Below are 25,555 nucleotides of genomic sequence, written 5' to 3'. Positions count from 1 at the left end.
GGTAACTCACCTTTGATGTGATGCTAGGCGAATGCAGATGTTGCGAGCAGCTTGTGTCATTCGACTCCTCGCGATAGTTGAACAGCGGATCGATGTTGCTGCTGCTGTTGCTGTTGTCGTGGTGCTGGGGATGATGCTGCTGCTGTTGTTGCTGCTGCTGCTGCTGGTTGTGATGTTGCTGTTGCTGCTGATGACTGGGATTGCTAGCGGTTGCCGTGGAATTGGGTGTAAGCGGGCTGAGCGGACTGTTGGCATAGCTATTATTGCTGCTACTGGTATTGCTGGGTGCAGAGGTGCTGCTGCTGCTGGGGCTCTGGTAGTGCTGGCCGCTGGCCGTCGTGGAGCAGGTGGTCGAGTCCAGGGAATTGATATCCTCGGGCAGCAGGCAGGTGCCCATGAGGCCAACCAACATGTCACTGAAGGGAGTCATCTCGTCCAGCTGAATGCAATTGGTGGAGGCCAGGTGGTGGGACAAATCGTCAGGTTCTTCCTTAAGCACTAAAATCGAAAAGAAAAGCATTCAGTTAGTGGCGGTTTCACCTAGTTTGCGCTGGGGTGCTACATCTCAATTCGGTTTTCGGTCTACTGTTAATTGTGGCTTGTGTGCTGCCGAAATTTCAATTATCGCTCGCCAGAGTCGCCCCTAATTGACAGCTCTCAATTGAATCTAATTGAAGGCAAATGCGCTCCCCTCATGAATTAGTCGCTCCAATTGCCTTCGCGGTGGAATCGAAGCAGAGCCATGATTTTTATGGCCGGACGACTCATTAATCAGCATTTCGGGCCTATTGACGTACGCGGAATAAATGCAAGCGAAGCGGTGCGAAAACAAACGCTCCTGAAACAGGAACTCAACAACGATAAGATCGCTGGATTTCAGGTTATTTTTACGGAATTGAGTAACTATCGGGTGCATCGCCCCAGATCAGGTGCAAGTTCCCTTATCAGTATGGGGTCTTGAACCAGGGGCGATCTTGCCGCTAGATTGGCCTGTGCGTCACCTACGTAGATCCTCTCATACTTATAGGTTCTTAAGCATCTAAGCCGTGTCTCAGCTATCAACCCATCCCGATCACGATCACCAGCCCCATCCCTATCCCATATGCCCGTCATGGGGTTTGCTATACTAGACGGTATGCTAATAAAACTGGTCCCAACCGCCTGTGTGTGCCGACTATTAAGTTGCAAAATGGAAATGAAAAACTAACTAAAACGACGGAGAGACCGCAGGCCAAATAGAATTTCAAATGCAAGCCCAAGTTCGTGAATATAAGTGCGAGTGCATTGTTTGCCTTTGGCTCAGCCGCTTACTTCTATCAAAGAGCCATATATAATACGGATAAATCCCAACTGCGGCAACTGCCACCAGGCAGCCATATAAGCCAGAATATAGTAAGCAGATTGCCTGGAATGGGCTCGCGCCTCCTCACCAGCCCACAAGCGGCTTAGTCAATGCATTTCACATGCAGAGAAATAATGCTTTTTAAATATAGTTCCGTTACTCAAAACTTCTAGTAAAACAACCTAATTTATGGTTGATATTTGAATGCATGGTCACACCATGTTATCTATTGCACGACACAGCGATATGGTCCCTCTAAAAATCTAGTCTATGCATCATTTTCTCTACGTGCAGAACATATTCCAATGCCATTTTTAGGAAAGCGGCAATAAAGATCTGATTAGCGGTGTGTTAGGGATTTGCACAGCTTGTAGCTGGCATCTGCTTGCTCTTGCGGTCGTTGCATTCGACACAAACAAATTAATTAACAATGCAGGCCCAAAGGTCTGACGCCCCGCATGCCCCAGCCCCTTCTTTATGGAGCCCCCAACCCGGCAGTGTGACTTGTAATTATGGCACTCGAGTGCTACTCAACGTTGGCAAAGCTTTTTGCGGAAAAAACAACAGAAATTATGGCGCACGATAATACGGCACACACAGAACTGAACAGAACCGAAAACACAGCCCATCGGGGGTCTATGTCTATCTGTATCTTTATCGGAATCGAGGAGTGCATTTTATGAGATATTTGCAAAGTGCTTCTATATATTACAGCTAATCGAATGTGTTGTTTTTCGTGAAGGTGCAAGGCCGGGAATGGCATTTAGCGGCTATCTGGCTAACTGCGCCTACACGCAAGGCTAAAGAGGACGGAGCAGCTGCGACTGTTTCTTGGCCAAGGACTGCGTACAACTGTCGAAAGGAATCTATTGAAAGGCATTTTGCTTAAAAGATATATAAACTCATTTGTCGGAGATTAATTTATGTTATTTAAAGTCTTTTAATCGCCTTTTTGATCAGTCATTCAAAGAACACAGCATTTCTTTATGTGCAACCGATGAGAGGTCGGTCGTGAGAAACTTGTGAAAGGCATCTCTGCACTTGAGCCACATTCGGTGCACTTGAGGCGTGTGTGCTGTATTCGAAGGTTTTCGAGGGAACAGGTTGCCGCATTAGCACTCACAAAAAATTCATACCGTCGGTGTATGCTCAACGCGTGACTGCGAGGAATCTTCGGGACAATTGGAGAGAACCCAGAACACAGAACCCAGAGGCCGGGAGCAAAACGTCTTCAATTTAAATAAATTTATGTCATCATCTGCAATTGAAGACGGCGACTCGTGACGTGACGTAGTTCCAAATCAAAATCGGAATATGTAAACAACGGACACGGGCACTTAAGAACTAACCCGCAGAGATCAGAAGAGAGCCACCACCAAATGGGGACAGGCAGGGCGTGATGTGATGCTGGAAAGCTTGAGCTTCGGCTATTTATTGTAGCTTTATGTAAGAGCCCGAAAATACTGACAGCTTACACAGCAGCCGCCACAGACCTGAAATCAGGCTCGGACACATCATATCAGCTGTGAACTTGAACCCGGGTGATTAGCAGCAGAGAATCCAATCCAACCATTCGACCGTCTGTTATTTTTATTCCCCATTTGTGCTTCTGGTCGTGATGGGCGCGCTTATCACGCGTGCTAATCACGATAGAAGTGCGTTGTCCATATTCCCCTTCGATCCCAAGCCCCAATTTCCAACCGCCTCCTCCTCCTACTCGCATAGCATAACTGGCCTGTATCGGCCAATTGATATTTATGGCCAAGGTGGTGCTCCCAGCCGTGTGCTATCGTTACAAATATTTGCTTTTGTAGATTGGGAGTGGATAAGAGCATAAGGTAATTACACTGGCCAGGCACTTTGTTTTTGTTTGGCAACGAGTTACTTTTGTTTGGGCAGCGAGAAGAATTCCCTCCCGATTATCTGTGCCTTGAAAACGCAAGTATCTGACGACCGGCAATCGAGGCGATCGAGTGTTACAACTGATTAGACTGACGAACGGAATATTTGAGGTGTTTGGAAAAATACCAAACAACCAAACAAACGCGGTGACAAAAATTACATAAAAACACCGGCTACTCATCATCATGATCCCCTTAAGGCAATCTGATTCGAGGCATTTCCCCTGTTTATTTACGTTCCACGAAACAAAAATAAATATAGCCGACGCGTTAGAAGAAAGTAAAGCAAAGTAGACTACATCCGAGTCTGCAGGCCCAGCAAAATGTCAACACAAACGAAAGCGAGCGCGATTAGAGGCTGCAGGTCCACTTGAAAGTGTCGAATATACACCCAACATTTCGGGGGGCCAATGGATCTGGAAAGGGGAACTCGGGCTACCCAGGCAACACAACATGCGACACAGCAGCGCTTGATCCATCGACGGACCTTGGCACACGCGCCAAAAATTCAGCTCTCCACTGCCCCTGGTTTTCACTCTTTTTTAGAGGACCCCCGCCTTCCCCCCGATGACAGGCACATCGCTTAGCATATTAATTGGCTCAAGTTAATATTCATATTTCTGTTTTTTGTCACCAGGCGGCAGAAGCTGCCAGCGAAAAAAAAAAAAAAAAAAGAAAATAAAAGAGTGGAAAAATTCACTCGATGGGCACAAAAAAACATTCGAAATACACAAATATTCGAATAGAGAAATGAAAAGAGTGGGCAAAACAATCGGTGACGTTTTTTCTGAATAATTTAATCATATGATTTCTAGTGGGAAATATTATAGAAATGTGTTTACGATCGAGAACGGTTTGTAGCCTGCTATTTTAAGAACAAATTAAACCATTAACTAAATACGCCCATAACGAAAGTAAAGTACTAACGGCAAGGGTAGAATTTTAATAAGGCCTATTATACATTGAAATCAAAAATATGCTTTGATGTAACACGCGACGTATACACAATAACCCACCATTCAGAACATTCGAATTGATTACCTAAGTTAACCCACTTTACAGTGCCATATATTGACCCATTCCATGGCGGCGATCTTCACTCTTAAAAACAAAACCAACACCAGCAAACTCTAATCTTGCAATAAACGATCCCCCACGGTTCCACATACACACAACACTGCGTATGCGTAATGCCGGCAAATTGTGACATAAGAGCCGGGCAATTGCATCGTCAACCGGCTTGCGGTTAAGTACGGATGGGAATGGGAATCGGAATCCACCCCTCCTAGTATATAGCCCTCCATATATACACCGCACCATTATATACCTTGCTGTGTGCACTTATCAGGCGAGCGAAAAACTACTCAAAAGCGGTTTGCGAATCTTTCCTGTTTTGTAGTATTTTCAACACTTATCAGCTGATTCAACCACACCTTCCCTAACAACCGAATTTAGTTATGTAGCGCAAGGTGTGTTACAGAAATCTCTATCGTTTAACTACTGACTTACTAATATAAGATATAGTGTAGCTTGATAAGAGCATACTCATAAATGATTACGTTGCCATAACTATTTATACAGTATCTAACTTAGCAGCTCTTTAATTAGGAAATGAAAACCGTAGAGTGCTCAAATGCATAGTACGTGAATTCTTGAGAGTTTGTGAAAGGTAAAAGATAGAGATCTCCGTAACATTTCCTTGTGTTTCTAGAAAGAAAGAAGAAGGAGGGTGGTACTTACTTGTCAGACCTCGTCCATCGTCGGCAAATAGCGAACAGAATCCTTTACTCATATCTTGAGCTGGTTGCTGGGGATTCTGCAGTTGGGTTTGCTGTGCGATCTGCAGCTGCTGATTGCTCGAGGAGATTATGGCTGCCGTAGCGGTGGTGGTTGGCGGCAGATTGGGCTCCACGCCGAGCGGAGTCTTCTTGCAGAGCACCGCTGTGGGCGGTGGTGTTAGGGGTGGAGCTGGACTCGGGCGGAGGACCGAAGCGGTCACCGACTTGGGACGCTTCTCCTCGGGACGCAGTCCGCTGCTACTGCCGCTGAGCAGCTGGGCAGTGATGGTGCGCGGTCCTGGCGAGTGGTTCTCCCGCTTGATGAGCAACTCCGCCTGGAGGATCTGCTTGTACGGATTGCTCTCGGGCAGCTGCTTTATCTGGTCAGCCGTTGAGGTTGCAGTTACTGGTGGGATTGTTGCAATTGTTTTGGTTTCCTCGATGGTTTTCTCTGCTTTCTCGCTCTCAAGTTGCAATGGCTTAGCTTGCAGCTCTGAGGTGTGAATAGGTGTGTTTACTGTTTCCTTGGTTTCCTGAGCGATTATTTCGGGATCGGCTGCTTTTTCGGGCTCCTTCTCGGTTTCAGCTGCTTGGTGGTGTTGTTCCTTTTGCTCACTTGCCGCCGTTTGTTGAGCAAGTGAGTATATCTCATGTTTATTCTCAAGATTACTGCAAGATGAAGAGGCACAAACGCGATTCGAATTGGGTTTAATTGAAATGCTTGTTTTCGGTAACTTATTCGCGTTGCACTCGTTTGTTACACCACGGCGAGAAAAGCGATTCGCGGGATTCGTTCGAAAGTATCTGAACAATGCAATGCGTCTCAGTATCTCAAAAGAGTATACGGCGCTCTTTTCAAGCAATCAGCTGACACAGCTGCTTGCCACTCGTTCTGGGTTAGTAAATACCAATTAACTAGACTAATTAACTCTACGTGTCCCCTAACGAGCCGAATTGAGCCGATATTTCTATAGTAAAACGAACCCCTTCGTTTGAGAACATGGAAAGAAATACAATATCATTCTTTGCAAAGGTTAATATCACTTATCAAACGCTGTTTTGATAACACTGTTCACCAATTGAGAATTCCAAATCATCATCATCAGTTGAAAATTCCCAAAGAACTAATTTTAGTGCACCTTTATTGCAGGTAAAAGTCCGTGTAGCGTTGGGTCAAACGTGATCACCGACCATTCCTATTCAGAATTAGCGACTTATGGGCGGTTTCCTAGGTTTCACAACTGCCATCGGAAAATTTTCGCCCGCCGATAAGTCACGTTTCCCCAATGCCAGACCGATTTTTTAACATTATCAATTATCCAAGCGAAATCAGAATCGGCTGGCCATCGTTCATATTGTTTTTTTTTTCTATTCCTTTCAGTCGTGATAGATAGCAATGCCACTAGGTGGGTGTGTCCCAAGAACAACAGCGAGACCAGACCCAGATTGATAAGCAGCTCCGAGCTGCTACAGGGTGTAATCAGTAATCCGATGGAACCGCAACCAGAACCAAAATCCGTAGAGAACCCGGCAACTGCCGTGATGTCTCAGGAACTTTGATTCCACCTCTCTTGCGATAAGATACGAGCATTCGCGCGATCGGCAGACTCATCCTGATCCGTAGTACGGCGGACGGGCGACGACGTCTCCGTCCGGAGTGCCTACGTTAAACGGCCGTAAAACTGTGCATGCACGGAGTGCCTGAGAGTCAAGCGCTGAGCGCGTGAAGCCCCCGTGGGGCCCCCGTGAAGCCCCCGTGGGGCCCCCGTGAAGCCCCCGTGGAATGCGTGCTGCGACTGATCTGGCGATAAAGGCGCCATCGCACGATAACTATACTATATGAGTCTCGTCGAGTGCTGGACTTGATGAGGCGGAATACTAACACCAACACCAACGCCAAAACAAACAGCCGAACAGTATTATTTATAATTTCCAGTGGTAGCGGGCGCAACAACAGCAACACAGGCAGTTAAACTTTTTGGGGGCTCGTCCCTCTGGTGAAATAGTACAAAATACGTCGTTCGAGAAGTGGTTATAGGGGCAGCTCGACATTGAAGTGAAGGGTCTTTTGTCTTCTGTCCACGGGGCAATCGAAGATCTGCGATTTCCTCGAGGGTGACCAACCCACTTTCTGGGCGGAAAAGGAGGCTCAATGTCACACGACTTGCAGGGAGTTGCGCAATTCGACAAGAATCGATTGATTAGTGGGATTGGGTGACATACGCCCAGAGAACACACCCACCCAACCAATATTATGCCGGAAGGCATTGAGTGGACAATAACAGTCACAACCTATAGATATGGACGGACGTAGTTGGATCTGGGCTGCTGATACACTTAAATAATTGCTTCATCTTCATTGTTGAGCTCGACAATTGTTTGGGGCCCGTCGCCTGACACGGGCCAGTCCCAACCAGTTAGAACCGACGATCGGTACCGGTGGGTCTGCCCCTTTTCGTGGCGGAGGAGGCTTACATCACATTATTAATTGAAGGCCTCCGAAAATGCGCAAGTAAATACGTACAGCTACGGTTGAAATGATAGCACCAATAATGCGCAACTCGAATTGTCGAAAGGTCATTATAAACCAGTTGCAAAAGGGGCTATTTTTGGATTTTTTTTTTCAATATATTAGCTAATCTGGAGTGCTAAATAACAATGACTACGTTGTCCACTGACAATCAATGGAATCTTATAACACATTTTTTTTTTTATTAAAAGGAATGCGCTTGAATGAAAACTTGAATTTAATACATTCGATTTGCGCTTTTGAGCTCAAATTGTTTACAAGTATTTAGCAAATGAGTCTTCGGATTACAAATTTATTATTGTTACGATACAATGATATATCACTGCCCTCGTCACTGTCTCAATTAGTATTGTTACACCAGATTACTCATGCCATAGTTGAGGAAATAGAATGATTTTTTAATTGCGCAAATCAAATTGCAGCGAATTAAACACCTATCAACACAAAAATGAATACTATTTCAGTTATTCCAATACATCGTAATAATGAAGAAATAGTCACATGGCGAATATGTCAAAAAATTATTACTTCATTAGATTTTTCACTGATTACTAACTTTTGACAGTGTGCTTTCGTTACGCCCTCTGCTGTGATTGTAATAAGCACTGCAAAAAACACTCCAGGCTATTTGAAGTGCCGATGGGTTGATGAAATGTTCGAGAACGACCGCTGATAAGAGATACAGATAGAAAGTGCACCCGCGATCTTTCCTCTCAACTCTTGAACTGTGCAACTCGAGTGGAAGTTGTACTAATTGTGGAACGTTGAACGTGTAGCGCGGATGGCGAATCTTCGAGTGCTCTGATGACTTTTCAAGTGCGAGACTTTCGAAGTGCGAAGTCAGCAGCGCAGCTCGATCGCCTGATGTTCTTTTGCCGCGCCCCTTTTCCACACGATTTTCGCAGATGCACAAATAAACTATACAGCGCAACCAGACAAGCTGCAGTTGAGCAAAAGGTGAAGCGAATAAATCGAAACAGTGGCAGAGATAACTATTTAACCGGATTCCGTTCGGAATATGTCGAAATTTTAAAGTAAATCAAAAACCAATTGACAGTTATTGAAACCTATACTATACATCCTTCATTTTGCAAGTGTGTTATTGAAAAGGTTTGGAGCTGAAAGCCAACGATGCATCTGCTGCTACAGTGTTCTATCGCTTGGAAGTCCTTTTTGCGAGCTTTGATGTCGCATCAAACACATTTTCTTATTGTGTAACAAATTGCGTCGAAGAACGGAAAACACAGAGGTGGAGATACGAAAAATCGGCAACCATAAAAAGAGAGGAACAAAACAAGCGGACGACAACAAACACAAATTGTCTGAAAAGCGAGAGGCTGTAAATTCGCTCTCCTTTCCTTTTTGCTCCTCTTATTCTTTTTCCCTCTTTCAATTGCAGGGCAATAACGGGTGTCCCCCTGCCGCGCCCCCTCTTCTGCTTCTTCCTTTGCTTGAACAGCCCCCCTAAAATAGCAGTAATTGTGCGCGCTTGTGAGTGTGTGTGTGTGCAGTAAATTGAATGAACGAAAAGACAGTAAAACGAGATCAAAAGAGTGGAGAATTGAGAATTGTGTTTTGAGTTTACGGAGAGTTGTGTAATCGATTGCAGCAGCAAAAAATATATAAATTTGTTTAATTACACGCACTCTTGGTCGTAAAACACACCATTAAGATTTAATAAACAAATGCCAATGCTCAGCGAATTTATGTAATGCAAATTTGCAACTGCAATGTGGCGAACAGCAAGGCGAAGAAAGAGAGCAAAGAGAGGAATTCTTTTTTTTTTTTTTTTGGACAATGCACGCAGAATGCAATTTGTTGCAGTCGGCGTCGCAGCTGCTGCGCTGCAGCTGAGCATTTTACAGGTTAGGAACGAGTGTTGTGTAAAACTTTGTCTGTTTTATTGCATTTACTTTTCATATTCCGTATTTTTATACGATCGTTTATTAATTTTTTGAGCGCTTTTCTGCATTCCGCGTGTAACAAACATTTGCACACTTTTCTAATGAGCTTCCAATGGGTTTTGGTTATTTGGACGTTTTTTATTTTTGCTCTGGACCGTTTCAGATTTTGATAATCGCTCACACACACAGGCAGCGGCTGATTAAAATAGCAATTATATGTTTTTTATAATTTGCATATAGGCCCCCGCGTGTGTGTGTGATTAAGTTTATTTTTGTCAACTTTTGTATTTTTTTTTTTTAGCTTTGTTTTATTTTCTTCAGGCTGACTTTTTATTATTTTTTCACGAGGTTCACAGGTGTATAAAAAAACTGCAGGCTTTTTATGTAATTTATTAATTTCGCTTCTGTTGATCTTTTACCTTTTGAACTTAGTTGTTCACCGCTTTTATTTGGCTTTTGAGTGGTTATTTTGTTATTAAATATTTACAGTTCCGATCGGGCGTGTTTAGTTAGTATTTTCCTTTGCGTGGATTTTAAGCATTTTATTTAACTTTTTGCACTTCGACTCGACTCGACGGCAGCTGGCGAAGTAAAACAAAACGTCAATCGGCGATTGTTTTTAAGCACGGCGCGGCGATCGGAGAGGTGCGAGCGAGATAGCAACGGCGGCGGCGGCAGAGTTTAGTTAATTTGTTTTGTGTTTTTTTTTTTTTTTTTTTTTTTTGTCACTAGTGCGCCTCTCTGTTTTTTTCGGTTCAAGTTATAATTTTTTATATTTTTCGGGGAGCAGTGCACGGAAAAAGTGAAGTGAGCGCTGCGAAATTTGAGAGACGAATGAGTGGAAGTCCGAAAGCGATGGCTTTTTTCAAAGCGCCAGCGAAGCGACGCCAAAAATAGAGAGCGGCTCCCCAAGAGAGCAGCGCGTTCTGAGTGAAGAGAGCGCAACGCCGGCGCACTGAATTTTGAGTGCTTTCCACCCAGAAGCACTCGTTCTGTGACTGAATTTTGAGTGGAAAGCAGGAAGCTGAAATATTTCTCTCATATTCACCAGCGATTTATTATTGTTTTTATGCCAAACAAATCAGCTGAGCACCGCAAACGAAACCTCTGTCACTCAAAAATCTCCCTTTCTCCAAAAATTAAAGAGCAGAATATTCTGTCTACAAAAATTAAGCATTAAACGTTGAACCCGCAATATCAGCTGATAGTGATGATAACGCCAAAACGTGTTCGTATTACCAGTGTCCAGGTATTTTGTATTGTATTTATTCATGGCCTTACAGGCGCCTAAAAGTATGACAGCGGTAATGCAGGGAAAAAAGTCCTAAATGGGCAAAGCGGAAATCGATGCGTGGGCCAAAGGAATCGCCCTCCCACTCCACAGAACGAAAAGTCGTAAACAGACCCCACAAATATTCATGTTTATCAGTTGGAAACAAGAACTTATTGCTTTTTCAATTTCCCGTACAGTAACAACTCGAAAGCAGCTGCCACACGAAAGGATTGTCTTTAAATAGAGAACAAATTTGTAAAGAAAATTGTTAGAAGCGATCGAATACAACGAAGATGGCGGATGAGTGATATTCCCTATTCAGCAGTGTGACCATGCAATTAAAAATGTGGTGTCATTAAGGCATCTTTAGTTAAAGATCCTGCTACATCAAAGATAAACTTTATGTGCCAACTAGTTCTTTTTCTCTGTATAGCTTGGTCATAATCCAATATTTCACAAATATGAGCTGGCATTGCCCAAGTCGACATTCGCTAATTTCGCCATAAAACTAAAGCCATTGCGTGATAGGCATAAAAAAGGACACACAAGCCCACACAAACACACACACATTCAGAGAGAGAGAAGGATAAATAATAGGCCTGCCAGGACGAAACACGAAGTGAAAGAGAGAGCAGACACTCGTCTGAAAGAGACGAGGCACGAGCAAAGTATTTGCAGAAATTTTACGATTTGCCTTGAAAACGAAATAAAGCGTTTAAGTGTGTAGGTGAGTGCGTAAGTGTGCGTCAGTGTGTGTGTGCGTGTGTGTGAGGGTATATCGCCTTTAGTGGTATTTGTCTTCTCACTTCTCGAGTGCATCAAATTTACACAACTCGCTGATGAAATCTCGTGAGCCTCTTCGTTAAAAGCTCACTTAAATGGAAATTCTTGACAGAGGAAAGGTGAACGAATGTGGGCGGTGGAAAGGTGATTTCCACTCCCACACGCCCCTCGAAAATGTCAGAATATCACCAGAAATGTGTTTCCCAAACCAGAGCAAACACATCCGCAGGAGAGCAGAAAAGAACATGGCAAACACCATATTAAAGTCGGAATGAAGGCAAATAAATTCGAAATGTTTATGCAGTTTTTGCTGCTGAGGAGGACAGAAATAAATTCAAATTAAATTCGGGCCAAACATTTTCTCCACCAAGGCGAACCATAAATAATTGGAGGCAGAAAAAATCAGACAAAGATACATTTGGCAACATACTACTGTCCATTGCAAATGTTGTTCAATCTAAATCTCGACAAATTAACCTTCTTATAAATATAATATCAATTGAAATATCAAACTTTGAAATGTTATTTAAATTCTTAAAATTGTTATGCTCTTTAAGTTCTTAAGGCAACCACCCCCTTTGCGTCTTATAGACAGTATATTACCATAGTGAACTCGATTCTGGCTTGCTGCCTGCGATAACCATTCCCATTCAATCCATTATCGACCCCTTTAATGAATCGATTATTATTTATCTTGTTGACTGGACAAGATCGAGCAGTTATCACCTTGTCAGTGGCTACATTTTCCGCATCTTTGATGGGAATTTTTCGCAAGCCATGAACGAACAGTGGAAATTGTTTTAAAAATAAACTCAAAGTGTGCCAAAACCAAACAAAACGAGCCAGAAGGAAGGCGAGCAAGTAAAAGCCGGACGAAAAAGACATTTTTTTTGGCTGGCTGGAAAGGAATTTTCACCCCTTTCGAGTTTATTTTCGGATGCTGCATTGGCGTCTGCGGGACTTTTGGACGGAAAGGGGAGGAAATGGGACTGGATGCCGCCGCAGACAAGCTGAAGCGTTCTGCAATTCACTTGGCCACAATACAAATCAACCGTCGGACTTCAATCACATTAAAAGCATGCACCCAGGAACTCCGGAATATATGACCCAAATAAATCAGTCGTCCAGATAAACCGGTCTGAACACTATGTATATACTCCATGGATTGTATACTCCATATACATCCACTCACCCCGCCAAATGCAATCCGACTGTCAGATCGCAAAGTGCTGCATCATGCTCAGTCGCCTTTCGGAATGACAAGCCCCCAGAAGTCCATTCGGCTGGAAGTTAGTCGTAAGCAATATAGTCCCATGATGACTCAAGACCATGACACAGGGATTGGTCAAAATCGGTTTAGGGGGGGGATAAGGTTTCTTATCTCCACGAATTCGACCGCAAAAACAAATGTTTCAAATGTTTACTTCAAATCGGAGCTGACGAACCTGGCTGGATTTATATGCGAATTTATAGAGGAAAGCGTTTACATAATACTTCTATTGAACACATAATACACGCAGTTCGATCAAAGCTGTTGCAATTAGAAATTGTGAATCCAAAATTTGGTTGCCAGGTGAGAAATCGAGCTCTTGATTTATCTTCTAAACAAATTGGTTTTATCACCATCTTTTGCAAACCCGCAGTGAACGAAGTACATTCATTAGTCGCAATAATTTCAGAAAGTAATACCCTACTAAAAGTTTGCTGGCATCCGGCAATCAAACATAAAGCAAATTGACTTATGTGCGCAGATAGCTATTGCACATCTGCCCACATGGATTCTAGCCAGATCGACATCGAAACCCATGACCATATCGAGAGCACTGGGTCTAGACTCGAGTGAGTGCAGTAAATCATATGCGCAGTTGCAAATCGGTCAGATGCATACAGACATACACACATATGTGCATATCAGCTAACCCCCAAATCCCCTGATGCCCCAACTTGTATATGCTTGGCATCTGGAGAATTATTTCATAAGTTCCGCCGGTGGTTGCAGCCCAATGTTGTTGCTGTCTCGCTCAGCTGCCACGTAATTCTGCCAACAATTTGCGAAACGAGCTCAATAGACGACGAATTCGTGAAATCGAAAGGGGCGACGCCGTTTCACTCACGTCGCTTCTACTGGATTTGCAGACAAATAGATAGGCACAGCAGGGGTCAACATAGTAGCATACAAGTATTTCAATTCCGAGCAGAATCAATATCTTCAAGATACTGCATCCATAAAGCGAACTGCTCATTGCTAGTTGGTAGTTGGTTGGTTTCCGGCTTGTGGCCCTATTCAATTAACCACAGGTGTGGTGGTCCGGCTAGTCACTTATGGGGCAGCAGGTGCAGACGTTGTTTTGGAATTCCGTGGAAATGCCCCCAGCAGAGGTCTGGGGGTCTTGGTCTGGGCCCGGTCTGGTATGTATGGACTTTTCAAAACTGGCATACGTGCCGAGCCGGGCACCATGAACGGCTCGAAAGCCCACTCAATGCGGAGCGAGTGAGTCGAAGAGCCGTCGTGTGTTCCGGCGATCGAGAGTCGGGATCGGAGGGTATGTGCTTCACGGGGGGTTAACCATGCTACCGCTCGAAAAAGTGCAAAAAGTGAACAGGCCGAGGCGAATGTGTGCCGCCGTCTGTGTTTCGCCGTTTGTGTGCCGGCCGGCATCTGGTGGAACTGGTTTCTTCTTTCCACGGGCGGCTCTCCCAGCACTTTGCGAAAATAATGAAAACAAAAAGTCGGCGAAAGATTTGGCAATGCACAGACACAGACACGGACACGTTCATGGGGAGTGGTGTGGAGGTAAACGAGAAACCAAACCGAACATCAGATCAAGTTTTTTCTGATTGCAAGAGTAAAAAACAATGGCCAACGACGAGGCAGTCACACAAAAAAAACAGAGATGAGGAATGGGAGCGGTAAGGGGGGGGGGGAGTTCTCCAGATAATTCGGGGGTTCTCTTCCGATATCCTCCCTTTTTCTACCTACTTAAACAGCTACTGTGTGCCGGGTTCCGCTTCAATCGATGATGCGGAATATCCGACCCGAAGATACACGATCAATCAAACAGATTTGTTCAAAATGTTTGGGCAAACAGGTGTGTTTGAATGGCTTGCGGAGTGGATAGGCAGAAAGACACTCAGATAAAACTGGTTTATAATTCCATTGTAGTCTTAAAAGAAAGCTGCCTTTAAACTCAGGAATGATATGCATTTATCACTATGTACGTGTGTTTGCTATTATTAAATGGAATCATTTTGCCCAGTGCACATTGAACTTCCGTTAATGGCTTGCTGAATGCATTATAAATGGGCCATAAGTTGACCAGAAGCTAATTGCGGATTGGTGGCACAGATAAGATTATCAAAGCTGACGCAAATCGATCGGAAAGTCTCGCCGTGGGGGAGGCCATTGGATAATACGCGATTTACGAGCAACCGTATCAACAGCGAATCAAAGGCCAAATCTTAGTGGTAGACCAATATTGATTTATCCTTTTGTGACAGCCCATGGATTTTATGTTTTTCGCAGGACGAAGGACAGCACAACACGCCACTCAAGTGTTGACAACTGTCGGAGAAAAAACTGCGTGGAATGGAAGGAGGCAGCTGGCTATTATATATCACACTTTTTGTGTGCTCTCGACCAACAGAGGCCGAAAAGGCCTCCACGTCCTGCTGCCCCATAAATGTATCTGGTTCCTCGGTAGCTGTATCTGTATATGTTTATCTAAGCGCCGCGAAATGAAGCCAACAAAAGGTACAAAAGCCACCGCTAAGAGAGATGGTGCAAAAGTGAGCGGGGAGATTCACCGACGCGCCAACAGGAAAGCGGATGAGTTATAGTCGAGATACAGATACGACGATAATGATGGATGTTTGGGGGAACACATATAAACAATTATCATCTGTTGTTGAAAAAAAAAAGTGGCAACACTTTAACAAAAGGTTAGTATGGGCTTGGGTACACAGAAAGAAATATTTAATACCTTTGCAAATGGAAAATGCCACAATATTCACTACTTATCTGTGCAATTTTATTTCTCTCTCGAATTTCGATGACCAAATATTGTATGGATGACGATCAAGATGGTATCGCCATCGAATAATTGTGTAGATTACAAATTGTGTGTCACGTTTTCTGCTGCCGAATCTTTGTCATGTGTTTTTGGTTTAGCGTTTTTTTTTTTTTTTACCCCCAGCTTTAATTTCAACAAATTAGCGACATAATGAAACGCTTAATTAAAATAACAAGCCACCGCAACAAAAAGCGAGAATGATTCCAGACAGCCGACACGCAAGTAACAACAAAACAATAATAATAAGTTAAAACAACATTTATTCTAAACAATTTGGCGTGGCATGATTGATGGCTGGCATGCCGGAGATGATGGTAATGATGATGATGATGATGATGATGATGAGTACTTCTCTCCATACAGCGAAATTCTAATAAAAAGGCCAAGAGCGCCGCAATTGAATGTCGACGGCGGTCGGGAAATTGGCTCCAAAACGAAGTCATCAAAGGAAAAGCCATTTGCCCATTTTCATTCGCTTACTCATTTATTCATTCGGTTAGTTAGCCAGTCCGGGCCAGAAGACTGGGCCATTGATTGCTCCCCTCCGGTGGGCGGGCACTTTTTGGGGGCGTTGGGTCACGAATTAATATTAAACTTGGTCTACTGTCCAAACAATGTCTGGCCAAAATAATAAAAGAGCCCACTAATAATGACCAAATGGCACGCGATGGTCGAAAGTGCACACAATCGGATTGGGAGTGGTTGGGATCAGCTGTTATACATAGGTACGAGAAACTTAAAGAATTGTCAAACTATAAAAATATATATATAACTCCTCAAAAACTCCTCATAACCAAAACTTCCCGCAGATGTCCAACTGATTTATGCACGTCGTTATGCGGGACAAATATAAATCTAGTTTGGGTCGGCAAAATTAATAAACTGGCTCGCAAATTGATAAGAAGAAAACGGCCTTTAAAAAAAGGGACAATGGGCAGCATAAAAACCGAGAAGGATGGAAAAACAAATAAAAGAGGGTCCTGCAGGATGTAGGATATACAGCCGAGGCGTGGCATCCATCAAAAGTCACTCAGGAACATGTGTATCGGATGCTCCAGCCTCTTCCCTGCGCTCTTCCATCATTTGGATTCCGGTTTCTCTTTCTCTGGCTTTTCGCTCGCTGGGAAATGGAATAAACCCACGTGCCTCGCTTTTCCCCCTCGACTCCCGCGGGCATTTTCATCGTTCTGCATGTGACCAGAATTATATTCTGCTTTTTTTTATTTCGGCTATTTTGGAAATACTCATGCCACGCGCTGTTTTCGATGCCTCCCACTTCTATTTTCATTCCTATTCCGCGCTGCACGGCAACAAATTTTCCGAATGTGTCGTTATCCCAAAGGAAAAAGAAACTGTGAAAATTCGACAAAGCTATTTAAATGGGGAATGTATTGTATATTTTTCAAACACATATAGCAGCTGTGTATGCATTTTCCATATTTTAATATCACAAATTTTTCTCTGTGTGTGCACACGCTGACCGCATGAAAGCGAAAGTGAAAATGAAAATGGGTTTCGGCATCGACAAGACCGCGAAGCATTCGAATCAATCTAGACACGGCGACAAAATTCATGTGACTCGCATTTGGCGCGCACTAATTGTTATTCGCTGCTGTGATACCCTGTAAAAAGAACATCTCGATATCTATGAGAAATGTAGAGCAGACTTGGTGAGATTCTGTTTAATGACGAAAGTAGCTAAAGTCCCCTTTCTTTTTGTAGTTTCCAATATTTATTTAGCTCTAAACACACTTAAATCTTTTCAAAATATTGCAATAATCCAAAAATGTTCTTTTCGAACAGGGTAATATAGGGCACCATATACCTATTCCACTTGCCCGCTGCTTTTTGTAAACAGTTTTTTATTGAATTAAGAGAAGCAGAGCGGAATGGGATGGAAAAAATGGAATGGGATGGTGACAAAAAACAAGAGGCTGGCGATTATTAAAATAATATTAGATTTAAAGCGAATTGCGTGGGATACTGGCATCCCCATCCTCCCATCGGGTCACATGTTGCAAGTGGAGCAAGAAGCAGCAGCAACAGCCAAATAATAAATAAAAGAATTAATGGAAAAAAAGTGAGGAGGCCAACGATTTATGCGTTCCCCTGATCCGATTATAGTCAAGCGGTTTGTCGCCCGATGTCGAGCACGGCAAATTATCATTAATATAAATAGCCAGATCGCCGGAATTTGTTTATCTAGCGCCCAGCTTCTCTGTAAGATCTTAGCACATTAATTTCAACAATTTCAGGCCTTGGCATTGCTCCAGCTCACGTAGGCCCAAAAGGGGCGGGGGGGAGGTGCGAGGAGCTGACCTTCCATCGGAAGGGGAAAGGATATATATTTCACAAGCTATCCGTGTCGTCATAGTTATGTCTTTGAATTTTTTGAATTATGCGTCTAAATGTACGCAAAATAAAACAACAAATTGAAATCAACAGTGTCATTAAGGATTAGAAAAACATAATGGAACTTTTCTTGAATATTTTATGGCTTGATTTGAAAATATATCTATATATCTAAAGTAACTAACCCAACATAGATTGATCTGCTAAGCTGGAAGATATGACTTACATCTTACGAACAATTGTAAAAATATTTTTCATCCCCTTGTTTTCTTAGGACCCCACTTTCCCCAGAACTCTTTCATTTCTCTATTTATCGAACCGCTGTTTGTCTTCTTTATTCTTCTTCGACAGTGGCTTGTGTCAACTTTGGAACCGAAAGTTCTTTAGTTTTATGCGTAGTTGGCGTGTTTTCCTCACTTCCCATTGACTTTTGTCTGCTTTTCGGGGCCGACGCTTTGACGCCCTCAACTGCCGAAAAACATTTCCATTTTGATAACTCGGCTCTGTCTCCGGGTTTCCCTCGGTTCTCCACTTGCGTAATTTGCAATTACGATGGGAAACTTTTCCCACCCCCTCCGGCTTTTCTGCTCACCACACTTCTGTCTTGGGGGCTCAGAGAACTTGAATATTTGCCAGCCGTTTGCGCCCCAAATTATGCAATGCCAAATGTTTGAGCCCGATAAGATGCTTGTCTCTCCTTCCCCTTCCCTGTTTTATCTCTTTTTTTATCATCTTCTTTTAGCGTTCCCAAAAAGACTTTCTGCTCTGAGAACTCAAAAATAAAATTTGGAAATAAACATTTAAGTAATATCGATATTGCTTATCGAGTCGATTGATATTTATCGATAACGAATTTCTTTTAAGACTCTTATGGAAATTGTATTTTTTAGTCGTCGAAAAGAAAACGTAAAGTTTGAAAGAAAGAACACCCCGAAATCAAGAAAAAATCCTCATTCCCTGAATCATTCTTCTTTCTTTTATCGCTGAACACAGCAGTTGAAACAACAAAGCAAAAGTCTGGCACAAAAAGGAGGTGCCACCACCTGGAGACAATTTACCAGATAGCCGTATTACCTGCAATCGCTCTTCACATTTAGAATAACGGTACACGTGCCGCCCCCGCCCCCAAAATCTCACACCTCCAACATTCTCCGCTCAGCTGTTTTCTGATTTTCTGGTGCAAGCAGGAACTTGTTACCCACGCCCTGGGAAGAGAGAGGAAAGCAGTGAGTGGTAAATGGTGGGAGGGGGGAGTGGTGCGGAATTTGGGAAATCGTCGCTAGCTCCAGTTCACACCAATGCGGCCTACTTTTAGGCTCAGAAAGAGAGCGAAATGCTCTCTTTAACGGCACAAATCTCTCTTGAGCATGCGGCCTACGAGGGACCTTGAACTCGAATTTTCTTTTTCCTGAAACACTCGGCTTTCACTTTCGCTTTTGCCGCGTTATGTAATCCCCCGGGGAGAGCGAGCGAGAGCATTAACACAAGAGAGAGCACCGTTTAGGCTCGTGCAATGGCATGGAAAATGAGCAGAACTTTCACTTTCACCAGTCAACGACACTCACACACACACACTCACACGGGGAGAGGAAAGAATGCGTAGAAAGTGAGAACGTTTGGGGTACAGAAAAAAAATAAAAGGCAAACACAAATGCGACGCAAAAATATTTGCAGGAACAACAAAACATATGATGATGTTGTTCTTATTGTTTTGCCGATTTTCCCCCTTGTTTTTCCTGTTAAATCGAAGCGCCATAAAAAAAAAGCTCAGCGAACAAACAAATAAATTTTGTAATAGGCGGCGAGAAGGTGAAATTGATTTGCCTTTTGCTCATGCTTTTTATTGTCCGACAAATGTCAGGGCCGGCCCCCAAAAAAGTATGCTAGGTAATTGTCACATCATTGGCGATGGATAGAGGGGCTGTTGTTTGCATGATGGGGGGAAGAGGAGGAGGGTGTGTTTAGTGAGGGGGAGGACCTTTAGGAACATCATTGCCCAAATCGCACGGCACGTGTATTTATAGCTGTGTGTTGGAGGGATTTCCTTGACCCCGAATAGGGCCTAAAAATAGTATCCGAAAATATTAATTAATATTAATTAATATTAATATTAATATTTTCACTAAAAATTCCCTATATATGGTCTGAAATCAAGTTGTTTATCTTTTGTTTTCCGTGTAAAAGGAAAAATGCGTAAAACAAAGTATTAAATCTACCAGAATTATGCGGCTACAAACGGTCTACGGTGAAAAACCAAATGGGGCGGATGAATAATGCTGATGTTTATGGGCCGACTCGCCCGACTCTTGGCCAACTTTAAAATGATGGCAAAGGAAAATACATTTCGTGAGCTAAATTACACAATTTGCTGGCCGAAGGACGGAGGACAAAACGGCCTGTCAGAGACAGGTGGAAGCGGAAATAAACAGGTAAGCACACGCACACACACACACACACACACTTAGGAGACACGCGTTCAGTTCGTTGACTTCCGCTTGGAAGGGAAAATCGGAAACCCCACAAGATTGGCCAACCAAACAAAAAAAAAAAAAAGAGGCAACGCCCCCACCCTTTTTTCGCTCATCTTTGTTCCTGCTGCCTTCTCCACTTTCTTCCACCTTTCACAAGCCATTCGCATTTCTCCGCTAAGTGTCAATTACATTGACGTTTATTCAAATATGCAACGCACGGCCTCGAAAACTCGACATTAGGAAAAGAAGTAAGGAAGCACAGGAAAATAATTCCACGGCGTATAAAAAGCTCTCAAGTGGGAGCGAGAGCGCAGTAGAAAGCGGGAAAAGCCCTGTGTGCGTGTGTCCCCCCGCACTCCGCCGGAAAAGTCACCTCTTTGCGTGTGAAAAAGTCTTCAAGTTGGCAACATTTTGTGATTTCGGGCGGATTTATCGGGTTTTATTGTGCGTATCACACAGGCCTTGCCTTGGCATTTGCCGCAGATATATGTTAATATGGTAATCCGGCACTTTTCCTCCCGCTCTTAACCTTCTTAACCCTCTACCGAACCCAAAACAGGCCAAAAACAAGAGCACTCCATCAACTTTTAAAGCCTGCTCTTAAAGCGGCTTCCCATCAAATTATGAACTGCCTAAAAGGAACCTAAAGGCCATCAATGTGGGCTTACAATAGAGATGAAAGTTAGATTCCACTTGGAAACGTGTAAGCCATAATTTTGCTAAAAGGCACGGATCATACCTATTAAATTCGTATTATTTAATCTATAAAGGTGGCTAGAACTATGCACCAGCATACTCTTTTGAATGAAGTGTGCAAAATATATTTTTTTACAAATTATTTTCTGTACCTTCAGTGTTTTCAGTGTATTAGCCAAACGATTGCTTCGCAATTCGATAACGTTGAAGATCCATTTTTGATGCTGGCAAATTTACAACGTTTACGTTCCGTTTGTCCGAAAGAGCTTGGCTTTGGCAACGGAAATTTTATGCGCAGCATAAAAACGTTTTCATGTGCAATCAAACCCAACTCTTCGCCGGCGAAATGGGGATCCAAATAAATGAGGAGTGAGCTCAAGATGCTGTCCTATCTGCGGCAGCAACAAGCCAATCAAAATGCAATTTCCACTCGTACACAGGACATAATTTAACGACACACATGTGGAGCTGTAACAAGCTTTTCATCCGCATCCGCCTTCCCCCTGCTTTTCCCGGCATTCCCACGCTTTCCTCGCCGTTTCCATCAAGGTACAAATAATAAATATGCAAACAAGTTGATTCAGCGGGCTCAGCTGTGACTATGAATTTGTCATTTTGTTGCCGCATCAGCAGGAATGATGAAAATATTTATACAAATAATGGGCGGCACTCGTTGCGTATACGCAATGTTGACGTTGATGGGGTCACAGCACACAGGACGGATGTAAATATAGAGATAGAGATAAAGATAAAGAGCCAGCGACTTCATCAAAACAGAATCAGCTGCAAGGCTGTGCGATAAGCAAACAATTGCCCAAGGATACGAAAAACTCATCCACAAACTGGCTTTTCCGTTTCTACTTCCCAAATTAAATTCCTTAAGTAGAGACAAAAATTCTTCACATCAACGTCAAGTGGTTGAAAATTCCCATCGCTTTACGTTCCAATTTTGTTGAGTTTACACGTGTGTGAAATGTTCCTTGCCCTCCCTTGCCACCAGCTGGATTTTCCGAGCATACCCCTAGTGTTTCCAACTGTGTTTCCAAGTGTTACCCCATTCACAGTTAATTATCCCGACGTCAGAGCGGCCACTTGAGTCCGCCCGGAAATCAACAAACATTTCCGCTCAACTTTGGGGATTGCAGGCTAAAAAGGGCAAAATTAGAATAATAAATTGGGCCAGAATGGTTTATCGAAAGCGAGTGAATAACTTCATCGCTCAGCCGCATTAATAACGCGGCTTTAATAAGGACTTGCCCAAGGATTCCACGATCGAACTGCTGCCGACTACGTGACCAGATAACTAAGCCTGCCTTATCGGTGCGGGAAAAGTAGGGGGAAATTTATAAGCAACGTTATTCTTCATTCTGAAGTACACCGAAAATATTAATTGACTCGAATGGTAGATATCTGTATAAACAAAATAGCTAAGCTCTAGAATCACACCTATGAGAGATGAGTTAAACAGAATATCATCGGGAAATCCGTTGGATTTATTTTTGTACGTTTTCCCACTGTGTATTTATTTTCTTGGCAACCAGGGATAGTTCTCCCACAATTCCCCACTCACATCTATGTGCCATTGTAACAGCCTTTTGGTAATTGTGCGGCCATAAATCTCTCCTTTGGCTTACTGCACTGACTCCGGGGCAATTTAGCGCCTGTCCGGCTGTTGCTGCCAAATACCATTCCATTTCCATTAAAGAGACACCGGAGTCAGGATGTGCAGGTGCGCGGATTGAGTGGAACATCGATCCGAGGCAATTAAGGTCAACGGGAAAAAGGAAGGAAAAAAACTCCAAGACTGCCTTCAACTTTTTCAATTAGCCAGGTGACCGAAGTTATCGCTCGGAAGAAATCAAAATCAAAATTACGACCACGCAAACATCAAACCCTAAAAGGGAAGTAAAAGGAAAGAAAAACTCTTTTGGGCGTAGTAACACAAACTTAGGAACTTGAGAACCCTTTGCCGTTGAGGAGAAACCCGTCAATAATCCCGATTAGAGCATGTGTATATGAAATATTTATGCTGTGGTCTGCAAATGGAATTTCTCTCTGCGAAAAGGTCGCCCATGAAAGCATGAATAATGCAATGAATGGTACAAAGTACAAAGGAATCGCAGTCTTTAATTCTCTTTAAAGCCATCTGGCCATCTTTCAGTTCATTTTATCGGGAAGGTCGGGCAATCATAATGAAATCCCCCTTTTATTGCCCCAAAGTATGCAACACATTTTTGGGCCTCCTGCTCGATGTCCTTAATTTATTGTTTTAATTTTTAGTCGCTCGGCCACAAAATGGCGTCCTGAGCCCAAAAAAACCATTCGAAACTTTGGGGGAAAGTGTTAAGAACTCGTGTAAATTCCATTAGGGCCAAAAAGCAGAGAACTGCAGCCCGCCACTCGCACTCTACGTCCACCCGATAAACACTCGGTACTCTAGGCACCCCGTTTTTTTTGACACCCTACTTGCGGCAACACAAAATACTCGAGTGTTTTACCGACGTTGTGTTTTTGTTACGAGTAAAAAAACCACCCGAGGCCTGCTGCGCAAGAGCCGTATGGGTGAGTGGACGCACAGTCAACGATCGGCCGCAGGTCATTTTTTGTATGCGGGCTGCAGTTCTCTGGTCATTTTTTGTACGCCTAAAATTTGTATGGGTGGAAGCGTGACGGGTATAAGAAATGAAGGGTAAAAGGGAATACCCAAGAAAATTTTTGTGCTCATGTCTTTGCTCTTTGATGGACTCAATGGGTGCCTCCCATTTCAAACACATAAAGTAATTGCAATTAAAGACGGCATTTGTTGATTTTTACGTTTTTTAATGTCTCAATCTAAATAATAAAAACATAGTGGGCTTAAAAAGTATCTATTAAATATAAGGACTTAATGTTGTTGGATCAGGTAGTAAGTCATCGACGTCTACCTGTTCCCCATAGATAGCGCCGATTTGTAGGAAAAACTTCACCAAATTTTTAAATCCGGCTCCGGTTACTGCAGAAAACGGCCGACAATCTTGGACAACCCATTGGGTGCATTTTTCAATAGCTACTTTCTTGTCGTTTTCCGAAACAATTTTTAATTCCGTTGGTCGTCTTAATGTTAGACAACATTTATGGCGGGATAAATTGGAGGTGTTTTTGTGTAAAAATTTGAGCACTTTCTGGCATTGCCTGCAGAACAGCCATCCGTCCAGAACAGTTTCATCTTCCTTTAAAATGTCACATAAAATGCTCCAAATAACACTTTTTCCTTTATGTTTATTGGCAACTGAGTATGTTCCATTGTTAATTTTATTTTTAACGAAATCAGCCGCTTCTGCCATTATTGTGACCTTTTCCTTTGGCTTCCAAATAATACTGAATCCTAACAAGCTAGTAATTGCATCGTAAAAAACAAAAAAGGGGCAATTAACAGCCGAGACACTGGACCAAAGACACAAGAACTCAACAATCATTATGTATGGCGCCATTTGACTCGACTACCTACGAGACCACTCGAGTATTTTTGGAAACACCCGAGTATTTTTGGAAACACCCATGTGTTTAACGGTATACCCACAAGTGTTTTTCTCACTCATCCCTTTTTAGGCACTGTGTGAGCGGCACCCGCGACGCAAAACACCGTATTGATTCGGGTGCGCACACAACGGGGTGTCTTGTCTGCATGTTCAGATTTATACTGTGTGTTTGTAAGTACCCGCGATGTGCGTGGCGAGTAGCACCCGCACACAAAATTGTAGGGTGTGAGTCGAGTGGTAAAAAAGTGCCACCCTTGCAGTTCTCTGCCAAAAAGTTTCAGGCAACGAGCAAAGCAAAACACAGGGTGTGTGATTTCAGCCGAAGGCTCTGCGCTGCGTCAAGTGCGATAAATCAAGAGAGGCAGGAGAGCAAAAACCTCTGCAGGACAAAGTGAGAGAGACTTTTGGTAATTAAAAGCAACGCGTGGCTGGAATTATGCAAGGACTACGGCTACAAGCTATAAAAATGCAAATTTCCTCCAGGACAGCGAGCGCAAAATCAACTAATCAATGTTAATTGGATTGGCGTGGGAAAATCGCGAGTACTCGCCGCTTTTCTTGGCTTCGCCAAAATGTGGGAATCTATAAATATGCAGCGGCAATTACGCATCTGAAACAGATTGCACCGCTCCCAAAGATAAGCGACCTTGAGTCAGCTGCCAACTGAGTGACGAGCTCGTTAAGAGAGAGCGGAGCGAAAGAGACGGAACAACGCTCGATCTGCACTGGGAAAAAGCTTGTGAATTTGTTAAATATAAAATATTACTAGAGTGAAGAAGTTAGAAAATTGAAATTGAATTACAAGTACTAATCCTTTCTTTGATTTATTCATTCATAATACTTTACTGCTCATTTTAGCTTGTTATCATACTGAAATCTTTGATATTTTTTTATCGTGCCACCTATCACATGTCTGTTGCGTTTTGAGAAACTGCTA

The 25,555-nt window shown here is 43.2% G+C and overlaps 1 protein-coding gene and 1 long non-coding RNA gene across 5 annotated transcripts in view, besides 1 other annotated feature; both read right to left on the bottom strand.

Annotated features, from left to right (window-relative positions):
* sima (similar) overlaps positions 1 to 25,555 on the bottom strand; it is a 63,488-nt gene that overhangs the window by 12,006 nt on the left and 25,927 nt on the right. For 2 of the 4 annotated variants that reach the window (NM_079845.4, NM_001300670.1), the window contains exons 8-9: positions 4,984 to 5,690; positions 11 to 498 (exon numbers count right to left, since the gene is read on the bottom strand). The exons of 1 other annotated variant lie outside the window; for it this stretch is intronic. In NM_079845.4, coding sequence (NP_524584.2) covers positions 11 to 498; positions 4,984 to 5,690 — 1,195 coding nt within the window. Of the gene's footprint in view, positions 1 to 10; positions 499 to 4,983; positions 5,691 to 9,874; positions 10,274 to 25,555 lie in introns of those variants that run through there. One more of the 4 variants, NM_001276171.1, reaches the window with a different exon arrangement.
* Positions 2,261 to 2,796, bottom strand: lncRNA:CR46112 (long non-coding RNA:CR46112). Its single transcript, NR_133483.1, has one exon. It is a non-coding gene; the product is annotated as a long non-coding RNA:CR46112 (long non-coding RNA).
* Positions 23,480 to 24,885: a mobile genetic element.

Source organism: Drosophila melanogaster, chromosome 3R (genome assembly GCF_000001215.4).
Source record: "Drosophila melanogaster chromosome 3R".
In the NCBI taxonomy this organism is placed as follows: Eukaryota; Metazoa; Arthropoda; class Insecta; order Diptera; family Drosophilidae; genus Drosophila; species Drosophila melanogaster.
The sequence above is the reverse complement of the archived record's forward strand: the minus strand, read 5'-3'. Positions and strand labels throughout refer to the sequence as shown.